Here is a 20,095-nt window from a genome sequence, read left to right as displayed (position 1 = left end):
GTCCCAAAATGTATGATATTAAACTATTCATAAAAAGACGGAAATCGACCGATTCCATAGAAAAAAACGTAAAACGAAAAACAATGAGAATAAAAAAAACAACGGAAATCACTGAACTACAGGTTCATGGATTGGTACAGGCATATCACGTATTTGCGGGTTAAAATGTTTGTGAGCGCTCAATACTCCCCCTAACCTAGGATAGTAGTGAGAGATAAAACGGTAAATGAACTTTTATAATTTGTCGAATTCAGATTTATCTCTTGAGATCGATACAGAATACAACGCCTCAACAAATCGGACAAAATACAACATGCTGTATCTACCTCGAAAGAGTACTTACTGTTTCTGTAAGCTAATTAAAAATTCAATGACATGGACATGGTGCAAGGAAACATAAAATGCAGAAAACTAGGGTACAAATTCACCTTTAACTAATGCGCGAAGAGTTGATCTTTAACTTGATAGACATACATCGATAAACCATGCAAAAATTAACTAATCTAATTTAACAAAATATACCTGATTTTTTTAAAGATTTTAAAAGGAAATAAAATGTATCTTTATCTTCTCTTTACGCCCTTACATGACGGTAGTGTGGTAAAAAACTTGTAGTGTATAAAATGCGTTCATATCACTGTTAGCCATGATGCCTAGCTACGTCGCTCCTTCGTAGAGGTTAGTACTTTAGTTCTGTTTCCAGATTAAGTTCTGCCCAAATTTGATTTAAAAAAAAAATAGAGAAGCTTATGTTAATTCAGAAGTGTTATGGCTATTAGTGAGATAAACATAACAAATTTAATGAACAAGTTAATTCTAAATGACGTCTTGACATGCGTCAACAATATATTTACAAACATGTGAGTATTAAATTGTAACAATTAATATATAAATAAACGATTATTTTCACTATCGATGTATGAATTAGGTTAATTGTAGTAATAGTACACAAAATAAATCTTAATCCACCGTAATCTTTAACAAACTTTAATATATTAAATGCCAAAGTACTGGTAAGTACTTCGCTGTTTTTTCTACTTCCAAAAACACTTTGAGTAAACATATTCTAATTTTATCTTATTGTTTTGCCAATTTAATAGGCTTATCTCAATATGGCCATATTCTATAAATATCGGTTTTGGTTTAATAGAAGTTTAGTTTTTAATTTGGACATTTCAAATTAATCATAAGTGAATCTACCATGCTGGTTCAGCAATGTCTACTTTCGGTGCTGATTTTGGCTCTACTTTCTAACAACGTAACTAATTCATGTAAGTACATGTAAATGTATACGTAGATAACCCCGATGTTCAATCGTTTATCTTTTTAATTGTTTTGGTTTAATTTTAAATAAGCAAACACATGCATGTTATGATAAAACGCTTTATTATTTGTTTCATTCGATAGTCAAATATTTCTTCTACACTGTATGTTCTATACAAACATTGAACTTTTGAATTATATCTCCTTATCACTATTTAGGAGATAGCCATCAGCTCTACAGATTGATTCCCCAAACGCAGAAAAATATGTAAAAATGAGATCCTTTATTTATTTCTATCCTCTTTTAATCATACTTCTTCAAAAGAATAAGTCAAATATTATTTTTTTTTCAAATCTTGAAAACTCGTTATTCCAAAGTTGCATTACAATTCATAATATGTCACGTGCATTCATATAAACCAAACTGCGATCTTAACGTATCTACAGAAATCGATATAGGTTTTAAAATAATGTCAGTTACAAAAGAAGAGTAATCAACCCTTGTTGTGGAGTGCATTTCATCAAATCCACTCTAAAATGAACTAACAAGAGCAGATAACTATTATTTTGCAACAAAACAGTTTCTTAATAGATATTACAATGAATTATGACATTTTTATATATAAGGTATGATGTTTTAAAATAGTAACATCGAACCTTTTTTGAGATGGAGAAGTCGATTTTAACTACTGGAAAGTTAAAATCAATTCCTCCATCCAAGCCCTATCTAATACTTTGCGTGGTTCAGTTACATCTATTAGCTGTGCTAAAAGTATTTCTATCATTATTGATCCATATCGACTACTGAATATCTTAAACGTTATAAAAGTTTTTATTAACAATTTTTGTTCAACCCGACAGGAAAAGAAATGTCAGTAATTTTCCAGGCAGTGTTCCCGTACACTCTCTTCTACGATATAGAAAAATAAAAATAAATTATTCGACAATAACTTTTTTCATGATAGAAAAATAAACTACAATTGTTCAGCATCCGGTGTTTTGTACGCTTTCCTCGATTCGATAGGAGAATAAGCATAAACAATTCACCAATCAGTGTTCCGTACGCTTACTTTTTCGGCCGGAAAAACATTTATACACAAATCTGAACTTTTTCTTTGACCTGATAAAAAATAAACTGCAGTTACTCCTCTATCGTTTAAAAATCATATATACAGTAAATATATACTGTAGCTTTATATATTTCCTCAAGTACAAGTGAACCAAATAGGTAAATGTCGAAACCTCATTATTCAATTTTTTCACAGTCGTTCTAGGGAGAGGTATAGAAAATGTTAATAAGGAGACGAACCAACGAATCATCAGACAGGTGCTTAAAGAGAAAACACTTGAAGGCCAATATACCAAGTGCCCTACGAACTTTGTTTACGACACTGAAACGAGCAAATGCGTTTTAAAAGGTTAGTGTTTTGTTATTGGTGCTCTATTGTATTATGTTAAATTGCAACACTTTTTCTTGAACTGAAACTCAGTGTAGTCTATTTTATAGATTGGTATTATTTTCAAGACAAAGTGTTAATAATTACATATCTATATATATATATATATATGATTTTTGTTAGAGATATACACAGCTTAGCTCGTCTCAGATGATATGTGATTGAAATAACGGTGGATGTTGTAGAATTTGTGTGACAAGACAATATTAACTTTTTTTTAAAATTCAGCTCGTTTGATTTACAATAATAACTATCTTGTAGACGATGCTAAAATGATAATATGTTCATGTTCAGATCTCGGATATCTCAGAGGAGCGCATACAAAACAGTATTTGTGACAGCATGCATATAATCTGATGCTGTTTTTAACAATATTCTGAAGGGTGTGTTCATCGTTAAGACAACATCTGACTTTGTGAAACTTTATTGATTGTCGGCACATTTTCACTCCGTGTATATAATTTGCAGAATTACATTACGCTGAGATAAGAAGTTAAGATTACACAATTTACTTATATTGATTGGATATATTCAATAATCCACTAGTTACTATGTATGTCAAGTTCTTTTAAAATGAGCCTATGAAAGCTTTGGGTATTATGAATTATAGGACATAAACAAAATGATATGGTTTGTCATAATAATTCATTTACTGCTATCTTAAGAACAATTTTAAAAGAGTTGCTAAAAAAACAGGCAGTGGGTAGCACACGACAAATTTTGTTTTAAAACAATGTTTACCTTTTTCTCAAAGTTCAAAGATTAACTCCTACGATTGAAGAAAAATAACTACATAGAAAGCATTGCAATTCATTAGTAAAAGTGAGATAATACTTAAATTAAAGCAAAAGTTGGTTGCTTTGTTAGGGAAACTAAAAAAAATTTCCCGAACCATCTATTGCCGTTTTAAATCTTTACACTTTTTGACATACATATGGTATATACATCACATTGGAGCAAAACATACAGTGGGATAAAATTTTGCCTGTGCCACCAACATCATAGGATCTGCCTAAGTGTTATATTGACAGCCTGTTAAATATTCTGGCTTTGTTGTTTTATTATGAACTGATAGTATGTATGAAATATTTTTAGATGATGGCGCCATAACTGAGGGCTTTGGGAATGGTGGTCTCATCGGGAAGTAAACTTGTGGACCAATTAATTTACAATTTAATGTTAAAATGTATATCAAAAGTAAAAAGATGCAATGATAATGGATTTATATGTCTTCGTCTTTTTGACAAACGAATACGTGCATTGTTGTCATTGGTTATCTAAACAACAGTTTGAAATACCTGTTGTTCAATATATTGAATAGTTATACACAAAGATGTTTTGGCGAAAATTCATATTTTTTTTATTTATTGAACACTTGTGATTGAATATGGAAGAATTAAGTCCATCTGTCGAGTCCCTTATATTTGTGTTCAGCTTTACTTCATATTAAAGTATCATTTTGAATTAAATATCGGCAACCGGATACTGAAACGTTAGCAGTGGGATGATTCAAATAATTCAAAATAAAAAAAAAAACCTGTAATAAACGTTATCACTTGAAAGAGTAATCAAGTGAACAAAAACGATCTTACATACACAATGTAGCGAAATGATAGATTACACACATCATATAGCAAGTGCAAATAATCTGGTAATTATCTAAGAACAATTCCCACTAGGGCGAAAACATTTATTTCATCTAAGTATCATGATGTAAATGTAGTAAATAACATATCCGAAATTGACCAAATTTGATAAGATTAATAATAAAAAATTACCATACACATTTTTTCAACACCAGAATTTGATCTTGAACTTGATATCAAATTAATAAATCACACTGGTTAATGCGCTGTGGTTGATAATAAATAAATGTACTAATTTTTTTACAGATATATACCATTTAAGGCACTGGTTACTATGTATGTTAATTGAACTTTTTTTTAATAAAAGGTCAAACACGGCCTTCCAATTTACGTGTGGTATATTCAAAATGAATTAAAAAACAGTATGATTAGCCTGACATAAAACAAAATTAATACAGAGTTAGTTTTTGACTCAAATTTTCAAATTCAATGTAATTTGGGGTAAGTTATGTGAGGGAAAGCGATAACAAAATATTCGCAGCGATAAACTCTTTTACCGTTTGTTAATAAGACTGGTCAAAGTTGCAATTTTCAAATCAGAATTTGTCACGATTTGGACGGAACACATATCTCTCCCCGTTATTCTTTTAAGTTCTCGAAGTACACGATTGTGAAAAACAGGGTTGTTAGTTTGGTGAAAACGCACACTTACAAATATAACACACAGAGAGAGAGAGAGAGAGAGAGAGAGAGAGTCCAGACATGGAAAACAGACACACACAACAAAGAACACAGAATAACTAAAGTCATACATACAAGGTAAAAAAGCAAATGAGCAACTCGGACTCCACTAAAAATTGGGAGCATGGACCAGGTGCACCGGTAGGGTAAGCGTCCTCTGCTGTTCTAGAAACACCCACCGAGTTCCTCATAAAAGGTCTTGTCCGAGGTAGACGAAAGAGGAAAGGAAAATACGACACGTTGAACAAATCAGTTTTCATGGCGCAGATGGATACACCATAACGATCCACGAGTTCATGATGACGACTATAAAACATTTGTAGTAATGACTTGAATCTTGTAGCAACATAACCCTGCTGCAGAAACCTATTTGTTACAATTCTAACGCGATACAAACAGTCTGCGTAGTCTCGGCAAGCTCTGGTTTAATGTATGAGTTGTGATATGATAGTAAACAACGGGTACATACAAATCACTAATCATATGAATATTGAAAATTTAATGCTGTACACAGATACTTCTCAAATGTTTGTATATCGCTTTTGAAGTTTGTATTACCTTATTCCCACACTTAATGGGCAAGCATTCAATGCAAGCAACCCTTTTTCTTTACAATGATATCAATTTCAAGCTTTTAGCTTTAATCTATTCTAGACGAATTTTATTAATGTGGCTTTCTTGATTGTTTTCATACATTTATGAAAATAGTCGTGATTTTTTTCTTTGCAGAGTATCTGCTATTTTAAACAATACACTTGTTCTTAAAACATTGTGTTTTAGTCATAAAAATAATATCAAGTTACTAAGTAAATAATACATCAATTTTATTCAACATACAACACAGAATGCATAGCAGTAATATTAGCTCGTTTTCAATAAAACATCAATTTTACTCAACATACAACACAGAATACACAACAGTAGTATAACTCGTTTTCAATAAAACATCAGTTTTATTCAACATACAACACAGAATGCACAACAGTAATATCAGCTCGTTTTCAATAATCCTTAAATTTAAATTAGCTTTAATTTAAAATGACCGATCGAGATTTTAAACACTCAAAAATCCATGAAACATAACTTGAAATGTTAGTTACAATTTGGTTTCTTTTTGTGACGTGGCGTAAATAAACTAAAATAACATAAAGCGGTTTATTTACACATCAAGTCGTAGCACGAAATACAAAGAAGAAGTAGCTAGATTTATAAGAATCGTCCTGATACTCAATTGTCTTTCGTATTTATACTTTGTTAATTTATAACATTCTGGGTCGTATATATGTTAATCAATCACGTTGTTCTTAGAAGTAACACTTATTTCATTAACTGATTAGTAATATAAAAAGAAGAGAATGGAGTGAGGATATAGATAAGAGTAATCAAGGGAACCAAGGTTATAGCGGTAATCAAAAGAATGTAATCCAGGGACATAGACCAGACATGGAAAACAGACACACACAACAAAGAACATAAAGTAACTAAAATCATACATACAAAGTAACAAAAGTAAATGAGCAACTCGGACTCCACTAAAAATTGGGAGCATGGACCAGGTGCACCGGTAGGGTAAGCGTCCTCTGCTGTTCTAGAAACACCCACCGAGTTCCTCATAAAAAGTCTTGTCCGAGGTAGACGAAAGAGGAAAGGAAAAATACGACATGTTGAACAAATCAGTTTTCATGGCGCAGATGAATACACCATAACGATCCACGAGTTCATGATGACGACTATAAAACATTTGTAGTAATGACTTGAATCTTGTAGCAACATAACCCTGCTGCAGAAGCCTATTTGTTACAATTCTAGCGCGATACAAACAGTCTGCGTAGTCTCGGCAAGCTCTGGTATAATGTATGAGTTGTGATATGATAGTAAACAACGGGTACATACAAATCACTAATCATATGAATATTGAAAATTTAATGCTGTACACAGATACTTCTCAAATATTTGTATATCGCTTTTGAAGTTTGTATTACCTTATTCCCACACTTAATGGGCAAGCATTCAATGCAAGCAACCCTTTTACTTTACAATGATATCAATTTCAAGCTTTTAGCTTTAATCTATTCTAGACGAATTTTATTAATGTAGCTTTGTTGATTGTTTTCATACATTTATGAAAATAGTCGTGATTTTTTTCTTTGCAGAGTATCTGCTATTTTAAACAATACACTTGTTCTTAAAACATTGTGTTTTAGTCATAAAAATAATATCAAGTTACTAAGTAAGTAATACATCAATTTTATTCAACATACAACACAGAATGCATAGCAGTAATATTAGCTCGTTTTCAATAAAACATCAATTTTATTCAACATACAACACAGAATACACAACAGTAGTATAACTCGTTTTCAATAAAACATCAGTTTTATTCAACATACAACACAGAATGCACTACAGTAATATCAGCTCGTTTTCAATAATCCTTAAATTTAAATTAGCTTTAATTTAAAATGACCGATCGAGATTTTAAACACTCAAAAATCCATGAAACATAACTTGAAATGTTAGTTACAATTTGGTTTCGTTTTGTGACGTAGCGTAAATAAACTAAAATAACATAAAGCGGTTTATTTACACATCAAGTCGTAGCACGAAAGACAAAGAAGAAGTAGCTAGGTTTATAAGAATCGTCCTGATACTCAATTGTCTTTCGTATTTATACTTTGTTAATTTATAACATTCTGGGTCGTATATATGTTAATCAATCACGTTGTTCTTAGAAGTAACACTTATTTCATTAACTGATTAGTAACATAAAAAAGAAGAGAATAGAGTGAGGATATAGATAAGAGTAATCAAGGGAACCAAGGTTATAGCGGTAATCAAAAGAATGTAATCCAGGGACATAGACCAGACATTGAAAACAGACACACACAACAAAGAACATAAAGTAACTAAAATCATACATACAAAGTAACAAAAGTAAATGAGCAACTCGGACTCCACTAAAAACTGGGAGCATGGACCAGGTGCACCGGTAGGGTAAGCGTCCTTGATATTAGTATTAATTGAATGTTTATACACAAACACTGGTCACTGTTGTTGATGGTATGTGTTACATAACATAATCTAGAGATCTCCAAATAACTAATGATGATACCCATTATGTTACATTGTCATGAAATATTCTTTTTCTCTATCCATCGTATGCTTCTATTATGCATGTTGTGTTTCATTTCAATACTTATAGTTAGTCTTTTTTGGAAACCTGAAAAGTTTTATTTTACTATTTGTATGCCCTGACATTTACTAAAAATCATTTCGTTCTGTAAATTTGATTTTATTCCGTTAAGTAGTGACGCTATATCAAGTGCTTGTCATATCAATACATCAACCGTGAGTAAATATTGAATTTTATCTGTTCATCTGTCTATGTCAAAATAGAATATGGAACTTGCATTGATGAACAGTATTTTTCTATTGGTTCCATTTTTTTTTAAATTCAAAACAAAGGGCAATAAATGAATTGCTATTATCATTAAGTACATTGGCTAATGCTGTAGTCAAACTGATCATAGATTGAATGTATAATTGATTAGAAAAAAAAACTATTAAAACATTTAAATGGGGATTTTTGTATGTAAAAAATAAACAGAAGTAATTCCATCACCACATAATAGAATATACATAGCCGAGTTTTGTTTTTGTTTTTGTTTTTTTTTTTGCGATATTCTCGATAGTGAATTGTCAAGTTACAGTGCATAAATGTCACTTTTTTATTTCATGATTAATAACTATGTCCGAGAAATATACATAGTCATCGAAGAAATGCTGTTATTATTTCGTTCCGCAATCTGTATGTTCTACTTACTCCACCTAGTTGCTTAATTATCGTCAAACACGGTATATTGGCATATCGTAATGTACGAACTTGTGTTTTAGGAATCTGTACATGGAAAGAGTTAAGTAATGTGCTAATAAAGCTAACGTAAAACAGTTTTGTCGACGCATTCTTTTATAAAAAAAATGAAGGACTTTGTAAATGATGTTGTAATGAAACTCACCCTATTTGGTAAGTTAGTACAATTTAAAGCAATGTAAATGAAAATTTTAGTTTTGTTTAACTAAAATGCACACTTTCATAGCTCATATCAAAACTCATACATTATGGCCATAGACTTTTTGTATCGCGCTAGACTTCTTACAATTAGGCTTATTTTGTGGCTTCTGGACAGGGTTATGTTGCTACAAGATTGAAGTCATTACTACAGAAGTTTTATGGTCGTCATTATGAACTCGTTACGGTGTATATATCTGCACCATGAAAATTATTTGTTCAGCGTGTCATAGTTTTCCTTTCCTCTTTCGGCTACCCCGGACATGACTTTTCTAAGCAACTCGGCGTGTGTTTCTAGAAAAGCAGAGGACTCTTACCCAAACGGTGCACCTGGTCCATGCTTCCAGTTTTTAGTGGAGTCCAAGTTACCCATTTACTTTTGTTACCTTGTATGTATGATTTTAGTAACTTTATATTCTTTGTTATGTTTTTTTTTTATGTCTGGTCTTTGTCCCAGCACAATATACTTTTGATTTCCACCAGAATCTTGGTTCCCTTGATTACTCTTACAAAACAACATTCAAAACGTTTCTCTGTATTTTACTCAATCATAATTGTTGTTTTTTAATTTGTTTATTTGAGGTTTTCCTTCTGTTTAGTTTGTTTATTTGTTTGTTTGTTTGTTTTTGTTTTTGTTTTTGTTTTTGTTTTTCTTTGGTGAAAGACAAGACACAATCACCTGTTTTAATTATCTATCTGTAGTATTAAGTGCTGATAATTCCTACATTATATTTGTACATCGAGAAGCTTTTTTCATTCTTAAAAATACATTACACTATTTTATCCATGGATTTGAGGGAAATAGGTTTTTAGGAATAAAAATCATCGTCACCGTAGGTTCGTTCCACCTAGACTAGATATTTGTATTTCATTATTGGTTCGTAACAATTAGATCTTCTCAGACGATAGACCTGACGAACTGGAATTAGAGAAAGTTGATTCGTATCGATTAATGCAAAACAAGTAAGATTAAAGAAATAAATCAGGTCAGTATTATGTACTAAATTTTGCTATTTAGAAATATTTCAAGCTTTCCCGGAAGAAAGTCTCACACATTCTCCCTAACGAATGTGACTTTGCCCATAGCAACATTGCGGTGCACCGTAAACGACAAATGAGCTCCGTACATCGAAGGTATAGCCTAAAATCATATTACTGGACATGGATACGATAGGCATGCTCGCTAATCGTGAGACAATGTCAATCATACAGAATTATATATCAATTATTCACTGCTAGAGAGCACCCCAAATGTTTTGACATTGAGTAACGGTTGTACTAAGTGACATTTTGAAATAATCACACAATTTATAGAACACAATCTACATCATTGGGAAACCAACTAAACACAAATAAATATGGATCTAACAAGATATAGGCAGCCTCATTAAACACTTTACTAGGAGCATGGGTCGAGTAAGTAGGTGAATGCTTATATTACTTCCAGTTTAATAGGACAAAGTCATACATTGAAGCTTTGGTGGGCAATGATTGCACTTTGTCGAGTTGTCCTTTTTTTGTTGTTGTTTATTCTAGTTTTTTGTTTATTTGTTTGTTTGTTTGTTTGTGTTTTAGTTTTTGTTTTGGTTTGTCATGGGATATTGAATGAATATCTGTTGTCGTTACGTGCAAAAAGTTGAACGTAACATGGCAGATATTGATGTTTATCAGTAGTGTACAATAATTATTATGTAGTTCTATCAAGCTATCGAACGGAATTAAAAAGAATATATTCCCAGGAAAAAGACTATACATGAAAGAGACACACAACAAAGAATATGACACGATCAAAATAACAAATACAAGGAAACTAAAGTACAGTGCAACCCGGACCTTACTAAAAACGGGAAGCATGTACCAGGTGCATCGGTAGGGTTGTCCTTCTTCACGTTTTATATACAAGATACTGAATACTATAAAACAAACACAACAGGATGTTTAATGGCAGACCTGTTATGAGACGCGTGAAGCTTGTACTTTCCTCTTTCTGATACAAGATCACTGATCGGAAGTGCGTTTCTTTATCTTCATGACGACTCTTCCTCAACACTAGTTGTCACGATTGAGGTCATGCCAGATGTTAAGCAGTAGACAAATAACACCAAGAAACTAAAAACACGTAATATAAAAAAAAATAAATAAAAGTTAATATTCGGGTTTTTTTTTTCACATCACAATTAAACACCATTTAAATTATTCTGATTAATATTGTGATTTTATTTCTTTACTTTAACTATGATTTCATGTTATACTAAAATGTAAATGTGACAATACTTTTAGTACTAGTCTTCCGGCTAAAACCGTGTGGTGGAAATGTCATAAATATTAATGGTAAGAAATTAATCGCAGAAAACAGAGGATTGTCCTGTCTTTAAAACAATGTTTTATGTACGCGAAGTGACAAAATTCTATCATTTTAAGATTCAGTTTCAGTTATTTGCATGCAGAAACAAATCGTCACCACGTATGCACAATTCATTCATAAAATAGGTCAATGACAGTGCAACTATTATAAACAAATATGGCGACGATGTAAAACAAGCACAATCTAACTAGAATTCAGTTTTAACGAACCATTCATCTAAATACACATTTGAGTACTGTATTTAAATTAAGGCGTTTTATTTAGCAAGCGTAGGAAGAGGCATTAACTTTACCTTGTTTATCATCAATGACAATGTCACATGGTATTCAGCAGTTGAACTTTGTGAACAGGAAGTGCCCGGCTCAACTTTTGAAATGTGTGGATATACATGTGCACAGTTTCTTGCTAAAACGATCGATCGTGCAAATGAAAATAAGTAAGTTAATATTTAAATTTGTCATGAATAATTGGTTTCAACAAAACGATAAAAACATGCTTCTTTGGAATTGTGGGATACAAGTTATAAACATTTTACAATGACACAGAATGATTGTCTAGTATCATCCTACTCCAAGTACAAACACTGTAACCACAATACGAACATTTTAATTTGTTTTCCAGTAATTTGAAAAAGATTTGTTTCCTCTTTATTTTTCAAAATATCGATCTAAACAGATATATGTACATATATGTACTCAATCGTAATATCGATACTTTGAGGAATGAAAGGAAGTGTAATAATATCGCTCTTGAAGGTTGTAGAGGCCATTAAAATGAAATGTCAAATGGGTCTATTAATACATGTAGAAGATTAATTGTATAAGGTTAATTTTTATTTAATAATGACATTGAAAATGAAAATGATTTCTATTCAAAACAATTAGTTAAATTATTCGAGCTTCCACTTCAATTTTATTTTTGGTAATCACCTTTTGATATCGATCTGTAAAGAAAAAAATCTTTCAAGTATTAATTACCTTTGTATATTTGTAAAACTGAAGTGGACGCGTTTAGTAAAACGTTCAGACCACGACTTAAACCGTTAATTTGTCTGCTCAAATATTTGGGCACTTAAGTCTGATTTGTTCGATTATGTTCCTTCTACTTCTGAGTACGAACAGCTCATTTTTATTTTGTATTCATTGTGGTGTTCTTTCATTTTGTATGGTGTTCTCTCTCTCTCTCGTATGTAATTGGTCATATTTCGTTCCTTGAATGAGAAGCTTTGTAATTTGTTCACTTTGATTTCATAAGGTATCAAACAGTAGAAGATAAGAGAGTCGTCCATTGTAAATTCGAAAGCGATAAATTGTATTTAAAGGCGACAAAATATTCACATGCAATATATCTTAAAAAAAATCAAAATTCTTGAAATAAAAAATGTCTGTATATTCTTGTTTGATTTGAAGTGTTTGTAAGAATTAGGCAAAATGAAAAAAAAAAAAAAAACAGAAACCTGCATCCAAAACCCCACCGATCTGACAGTAAAATATCAATCTATTTCTCTATTTGAAAAGGCCATTAATTGATATTGGCATCATTAACTTTGCTCAGAAATGTTTCAGTAGAATCAGAAAAATAAGGTTTTTGACAAAGTTGTCTGCCCTTGAAATGTTCATTTTCAGTGTATTTCAATGACATTGAAGCTCAATGGTTCAGCATGATATGGAGAAAAATCTTGTCTGTTTTCCTTGGTTCTTTTGGTGCAAATAGTCAGATTTCACTATCAAAATAAGGGGATTTTTTTCCTTATCATGTTTCACACACTGCCTGATTCTTATATGGAATAACACATAATAAGGAGGGTCATTTGCTAAATAAAAATAAAAACCCCTTAAATAAATAGTGTTATCCAACGAAGTTCAACGTTACGTTAAAATAATTCAATATGACCATACTATATTAACTGTAAGAAAAGATGTCATTGTTTTGATTTTATCTTGGGTACAAAATGTTCTTATCACATGATCAATAATCAAGGTCACGAACTTTTAACCACGCCCCTTTTATCCATGAAATAAATCTGTGCGAAAATGGTGCGTGTTTTTAGAATACATTAATATGAATTTATCATTGTTTTTGCCAGAATATTTAATAATAAGGAATTTTACTAATATCTGAATATATCATCTTGTATATTGAACTTTGTTTCAATTTACGCATAATGCGAACCGAACCGCTTCGCTGTTTATTTTGCGAAAAACGAAACAAAATTCTTTATACAAGTTAATATATTCAGATATTAGTTACGTTCCTAAAATGCAGAATATTATTATAACGAGAATTGAAATGGTGAATATGTCAGAAAGACCGCCGGGATGAAAAATATCAGCCCAAGGCCCCACTTGGGTTTTCTTCAATTAACGACAAGGAAACCCTCACACCACAGAGCAGGCTGCAGCTGGTCCTACATACTCCATCAACATAAAAGTAAATGGAAATGAAAAGGAAACAATACATATAGAGACCAGAAATTTCTGACTTCGGACAGATTTGCAGCGTGGTTAAAGTACTTTGGCGTGATCACAATCCCTTTAAAAATGACCATGTGTAAAAAATATTAGACAATTACACACTAAACATCAGTTCAAAAAGGTCTCTTGTTATTCTTCATTTAAGGTCTGTTGGTAACCTTTTTTGGGTATCACGAATAAAAGAAGTCGACGATATAATATATAAACTGTCCAGTTGCCAACAAGACTTGCAGTTTACAAGAAACCTTCAAAAAGATGACCTTAACGGAGAAATCAGCTGTGTTGCTCTTAGTATTAACCAACCTATTGTATCTGCATTTGTTACAGATAACTGTTTGAAAAAACATCCGTACATCTGCCTAAGATATAATCAAGGTTAAACATTTAGTATTTTGTTTAGATATCTACTAAATTCGACTACTACGTTATATGAAAAAAAGCATGAATTTAGTTGTGATGATGCTTGATTAAGGAGGTATACCTAGGGTAAGGGACACAACTCTTAAAAATCATTCAAACCTTTGTATTCAGCATTTTACATCAATCTTATGTAAGCAACTAATTAACTTGGATTCATTTTATTGTGCTTCAAATAAAAGCTTGAGAGGCTTTGGTAAAATTTAATATAATACAAATATATCACTGATTGCATGAGTTGTGTCCCTTACCGTAGGTCTACCTCCTTAACCGTACATGTGAAATAAGAATGTAAAAAAGGCCAAATTTAAATAGTAAGAAGAAACTAAATACAAACAAAATGTGACAAAATGAAGAAAAAGAAGCCAAAATGTTTGACTTTACGCCCTTCGCCAGTTGGAAATAACTATGAGCAAGAGAAACAGTAACTGTAAACCCAGACTATAGAAAATTAAATTCACTTTCTTACTTGGGAAAAACAGATACATTAACTGCAAAAACCAATATTTTATATGAGCTATTTTAACCTTTGAATCAGCAAATTTTCATATCATAACAACTTACAACAGATGGAATTTTGTCAAATCAAAATAAAAGTAAGGCTAAATATTTTGTTCTACACTGGAGAATTTGCCATCGTGATGGATTATGTACTTTTCAGTTAGCCATGAATATACTAGTCGCCCCTTCTACACAAATGTAAGCGTGTCGGTTGATGAAGATTTAATCAGCATTTATAACGGATACAACACCACATTGGACAAATGCGACAATGGGTGTGACGCGTGGTTCAGATGTTTAGGATATACGCATGATAATGAAACCGGAACTTGTATGAAATATCTAGACAGCAGCATAGGCGGATATGTTGATTTTCAAGTCAGAAATTCGTCTGTAACTTCTGTGTACTCTGTGTCACGATTCAAATTCGGAACTAGAGGTAAATAGAACATTTTATTTTGGTCTGATTTTCGTAAATCTTTGTTCAATATTACATACAAACAAACAACAGTTAATGTTATTGAGAGAATGTTGTTGTTTACATCGGGGTTTGTACAAAAAGGATAATCCTCTTTTTTTGACAATGACACCAGCAGAATTAACGTGCTTACGGAAATGCGGAAAGGAACAATGTTACCAAGGTTTCAGAAGTAATGCAAAATTATGATTTAATCGAAGGATGGAGACAATCTAAACAATTCTAAGACAAACTACCTGAACAATGTGTAGTTTATCTGATTACGCAGACAGCCGTAGTTTCCAAACAAAATTTGTAGACATATTAATTACATGTATGTTATTTTACAAATTAATGGTTACTTGTACTTTTCACTACAACTCTATATCTATTACAACAGCCAAAAATAAGCATTTGTTGTTTGTTTTAGTGTTTTATGAATGGTTTACACCGACTGTTTCTATGTCTGACCATCAAGCGCCCGAAAGAAGTTGTAAGTTTGTTTCTGTTATCAAACAGTTTCCAAATAGAAGTTATAATGTTTCAATAGAGTAGTTTTTGTTTTATTTTTTACTGTGCAATAACTAACTTTTCAATTATGGTCGCCAATTCAAAACGACCGCCGATAAAGACGAGAAAACAAAATCATAAAGAATACGGGTTTTCGGTCGGCCATATTGAAGCTTACAAGTTTAATTTAAAACATTTAAAGTTTCTAGAAAACTAGAAATTGACTGTTTCCATTATAAACGATTATATCAGCAACTGTCAACCATTGGCGCCTTTTTAATATATTCAAGAGTATACGGCTTTTAAATATTCAAAATTACATTTTGCAAGTATTGCAGAATGATTTTAAATGTAATATGTATCTTACTAATTAATTAGGTAAAACTTTGTTTTGATTCTCCTTGCAAATCAGACCCTCGAATTCGAAAAATATAAAACAAAATTTTCAACAAATATGGATTAGTATAAGTGTTACTCATTCGAATATAAATATAAATATTGCAAAATTTGGTATGTTGTATCCGCGTTTCAAGGAGTAACTATTCATCAACAGTATTACAACCAAGTCCTTCGTAAGCTCATGATTCAAATTTGAATTTTATACAAGAAGTACTCATAACAAAAAAAATGATTTCAGAATTTTATTTCCCAAAATGAAAATGCATTAATACATAATTGCTTTTCTATTACATACAGCTAATATCATTGCTAAAAAAACCTCTTCTGTTTAATTGTAGGCAATATTAAAACGTCCACACAAGTTTCTACATCATCTACAGGTACGCTTTAGTTTTTGTACTACCAGTGCAGTAGGGAGACATCCTATTGTTTTGACCCGTGTCTGTCCATCATTCCGTTGGCTATACCTATTTCAACATTGGTTGCAATGTTGTATTAAAATGTGGATTTTTTTTTCTGTTCGGTGTACCCAAATGCTTAATCCGTATTGGAGATATGGTATTGTTATGTGTGTTTGTTTTTTTTTAATTTCGAAGATTTTTAGATCTAATTGTTACTATTATTTTCTATGATAATTTTACTAAAACATAAACTCATACAATTAACATACACTGGCATAAAATTTCAGGTATTAGGCATACATCAAAAACACCCATGCCGACATCAACACCAGGTATCCAAAACAATATATACTTTTACGGTTCTACTCATTTTACAAAACTTTCAAAAAGGTAACAAAAATCAGGAACATACCAAATATTATAACGACATTTTTCCATGATCTAGTTTTAATGTCTTTGATTTCAACAAAAACCTACAAGGAGTTTATATTGTATTAAATAGATGAACATATTTTCAACATATACAAAAACACGTTATATTGTATGGTCATATTGAGAAATGTCCAAGAAACGTAAGATCTTTATATTTACCGCACAGTTACAATAACTTTAGTCTTAAGCGGCAGCTGTCCGACCTGCACTTACGAATGTTGGTACATGGATAGAATTGTCCAAACGCCTGGGCAAAGGAAGTGGGTGGAAAACACCCTTAGACATCTGAACAAAAATAATTACAGATGCACCCATTACAGTATTTACTCTTTAATAAGGCATTGAAATGTTAGTTGTATATACTGAAAAAGAAATTTTGATATGATAAAATGATTTTAAACTGAAGGAATAAATACGTAAAGTTTGATTATCTAATTTCTGATTATTTTTTCCATGATAAAGTTACTTCTTTACTGCGATGTTTTGCTGATTTTGGTTTTGTTTTTAAGACATATTTAGGTAATTAAGCAGAAAGACTTCAACTTTAAAAAGTGTAAAAACAGTAATACGATAATCAGTAAAAATATATTTGTATTCTCCATCAAAATAAATATTTATTTGATTAAGAAAATTTTAGATATGTCCCAGTTCCTCTTTTGTTTTATTCAAGGCTCGTGCGGTTTGGGGTTTAAATTGTGTTCCTCTTTCTTTTCTTTTTGCTCCTTTACTTTATGCATTTTTATGTATTACTCGGCCTTTTCCTGAAATTTTTATTGATTTAATCTAGAATTCGAAAAGGTACTGAGCTTTAGTTTATTGTATTAAATAGTTTTTTTTTGTTTTTTTTTGTACTTCAAGCTTATTATATTGAATTTAGAAAAAAAAGGTCATTTCTATATTGAATAATTGCAGTGGTAAGTTGAGAAAGACATTAGCGCAAAATTGAGAAAACAAAATGCTATTTTCTGCCGAGACGTTATAAACAAGAATATTATAGGATCACAGCTTAATTTGACGTAACGCTGTTACTATCGAAACATCCAGTATTATAAAAAACATCAGGGGTTAAAAATAACATAATAGGCGCCTTATAACATGTGATTTCTCAGCAAAAATAGGTATGTAACTCAAACACATATCGATTTAGAATACTCTTTCGTAAATGCATGTACAACCCTGAAAACATTTTGGTGAAACATCATCCTAATAACTTGCAAAGTACTTGAAGAACTAATGATAACATTATCAATTCATAATATGTTTAGATTGCAGATGTATTTGTTATTCGAACCAATCGAGTATTAACAGCACTGAATTATCCGAGATGGTAGCGAATCTTACATCCCTACTAACTGTAAACAAGAAGACGCTTTCTTCCTATACTCGACAACTCAAAAGTGCAGAGGATTCTAGATTGTCGTCAAAATTTTTCGGTGCTGTCGGAATCATTGTCATCATTACCGTCGTGTTTCTTATAGGAGTCGGCGATGTGATGACATTTGGAATGTATTTACAGAAACGTGCATCTAAATATTTCTTGTAAAAATTATATTGACATGGTCATCACTGGATGTTGATGCCCACATTCCCGCTGATTTACATACAACGTGATATCATATCAAGCGATAAAATTGTTTGGAAATCAGTCACAGTTTTTCTGTAGATTTAATAGATATTTATACCATTTCGCATTTCTTTAGCTTTTTTTTTATTTTGAAGTAAAACATTTTGTTCTCATTTTGTCTTTGTTAGTACTTACATATTATTGAAAACTCAAAATAGCTGGTCCTTTAATCGGCAAAACATGCCTAAAATATTAAACGGAATAATCGTTTTTATCGATATTCAAGTACATGTCCAGATAATTACTTATACAGTAAAACATGACACCACAAAAAAAATAAATAAAAGTAAAACACTTCAATAAAAGTCAATAAAGGTCATGGTTTCCAGCCTATATCTAGTTTATGGTGAATCTGTTCAGCACCTTAAGCATATTGACTAAATATGATGTATATTTCGTATAAACCATACATCGAACCAGTACGACCATGCGAGTACAACGTATTTTACGATAACTTCATAAAATACAATGTTAATATCATCGTTGGAAACCCACGGTTGACTACGCGTCGTACCTCTCTCGAACATAGATGTCTTCCAGCACCCGTTTTCACCGACAAACAAACGTCCTATCCATCAAATGATTTATCAACAGTTTCTTGTCGAAATTCCTGCAATTCTTTTACTCCAAACTATTGCAGCAAGGCCATATTTAATATATACATTTAACCGAAAGAGTGATAAAGGATAAATATGATTAGCCAAATTCCACATCAGTGTTTTGTAATGCGACCAATGAAGCAAACTCATTAATTATTCATGAAGACGAGAAAAATAGTATGAATTGAGCAACAGGTGATTGAAGGAGGTTAGAAGCGTTATCATCTGTGGGTACCCAATGATGTGTATATATATGAGATGTACAAATTCAAAGAAAGATTTGTTGCAAAGACGAATTCTAGTAATTAAGAAAAACACCAGACTACTATTGAGCAAAGACAGCAACAATTTGTACAACGAAATCACGGATATCATAAAAATGCAAGATACCAAGAAACACACAATTTATCCCGAATTATTGTAGATTCTGACAAAAAGGTAACGGATAGATACCATGGTATCAAATAGGTGGAAATCTATGGGCAAAAACATAGAGTGAATTCTAGTTAAAAGATAAAAAAAACAACACAAGAACAAAACAAAAACAAAAAACAAAAAAAAAACAGCAAAAAAAGCAAACAAACAAAACAGCAAAAAGAAAACAAAAACACAAAACAAAAACAAAAAACAAAAACAAAAAACAAAACAAAAAATAAATAGACAATCTACACAATCGAATCACAGATATCATAAAAAGATGAGATTCTAAGAATCTCAAAATTGATCACGAATTGTTGAAGATCGACGGGAACACACCATGGTACAAGTAGCAAATCTCAAAAATCTGTGGACGAAATTAT

The 20,095-nt window shown here is 31.5% G+C and overlaps 1 protein-coding gene and 1 long non-coding RNA gene across 2 annotated transcripts; both read left to right on the top strand.

Annotated features, from left to right (window-relative positions):
• Nucleotides 1-1,119: 1,119 nt before the first annotated feature.
• Nucleotides 1,120-3,937, top strand: LOC148603466 (uncharacterized). Its single transcript, XR_015916607.1, has 3 exons — nucleotides 1,120-1,271; nucleotides 2,529-2,681; nucleotides 3,816-3,937. It is a non-coding gene; the product is annotated as an uncharacterized LOC148603466 (long non-coding RNA).
• Nucleotides 3,938-8,720: 4,783 nt separating this feature from the next.
• LOC148603465 (uncharacterized) lies at nucleotides 8,721-18,809 on the top strand. Its single transcript, XM_088553518.1, has 8 exons — nucleotides 8,721-9,071; nucleotides 11,397-11,447; nucleotides 11,746-11,917; nucleotides 14,101-14,330; nucleotides 15,034-15,312; nucleotides 15,761-15,823; nucleotides 16,578-16,619; nucleotides 18,338-18,809. Exons 1-8 carry the CDS (start codon nucleotides 9,026-9,028, stop codon nucleotides 18,613-18,615), a joined length of 1,161 nt encoding a protein of 386 aa, XP_088409644.1. The 5' UTR covers nucleotides 8,721-9,025; the 3' UTR covers nucleotides 18,616-18,809.
• The last annotated feature ends 1,286 nt before the right edge of the window (nucleotides 18,810-20,095 follow it).

Source organism: Perna viridis, chromosome 11 (genome assembly GCF_037379345.1).
Source record: "Perna viridis isolate PV_CMFRI_1.1 ecotype Kerala chromosome 11, ASM3737934v1, whole genome shotgun sequence".
NCBI classification, from domain to species: domain Eukaryota; kingdom Metazoa; phylum Mollusca; class Bivalvia; order Mytilida; family Mytilidae; genus Perna; species Perna viridis.
This window is presented reverse-complemented; position numbering and strand designations above follow the sequence as displayed.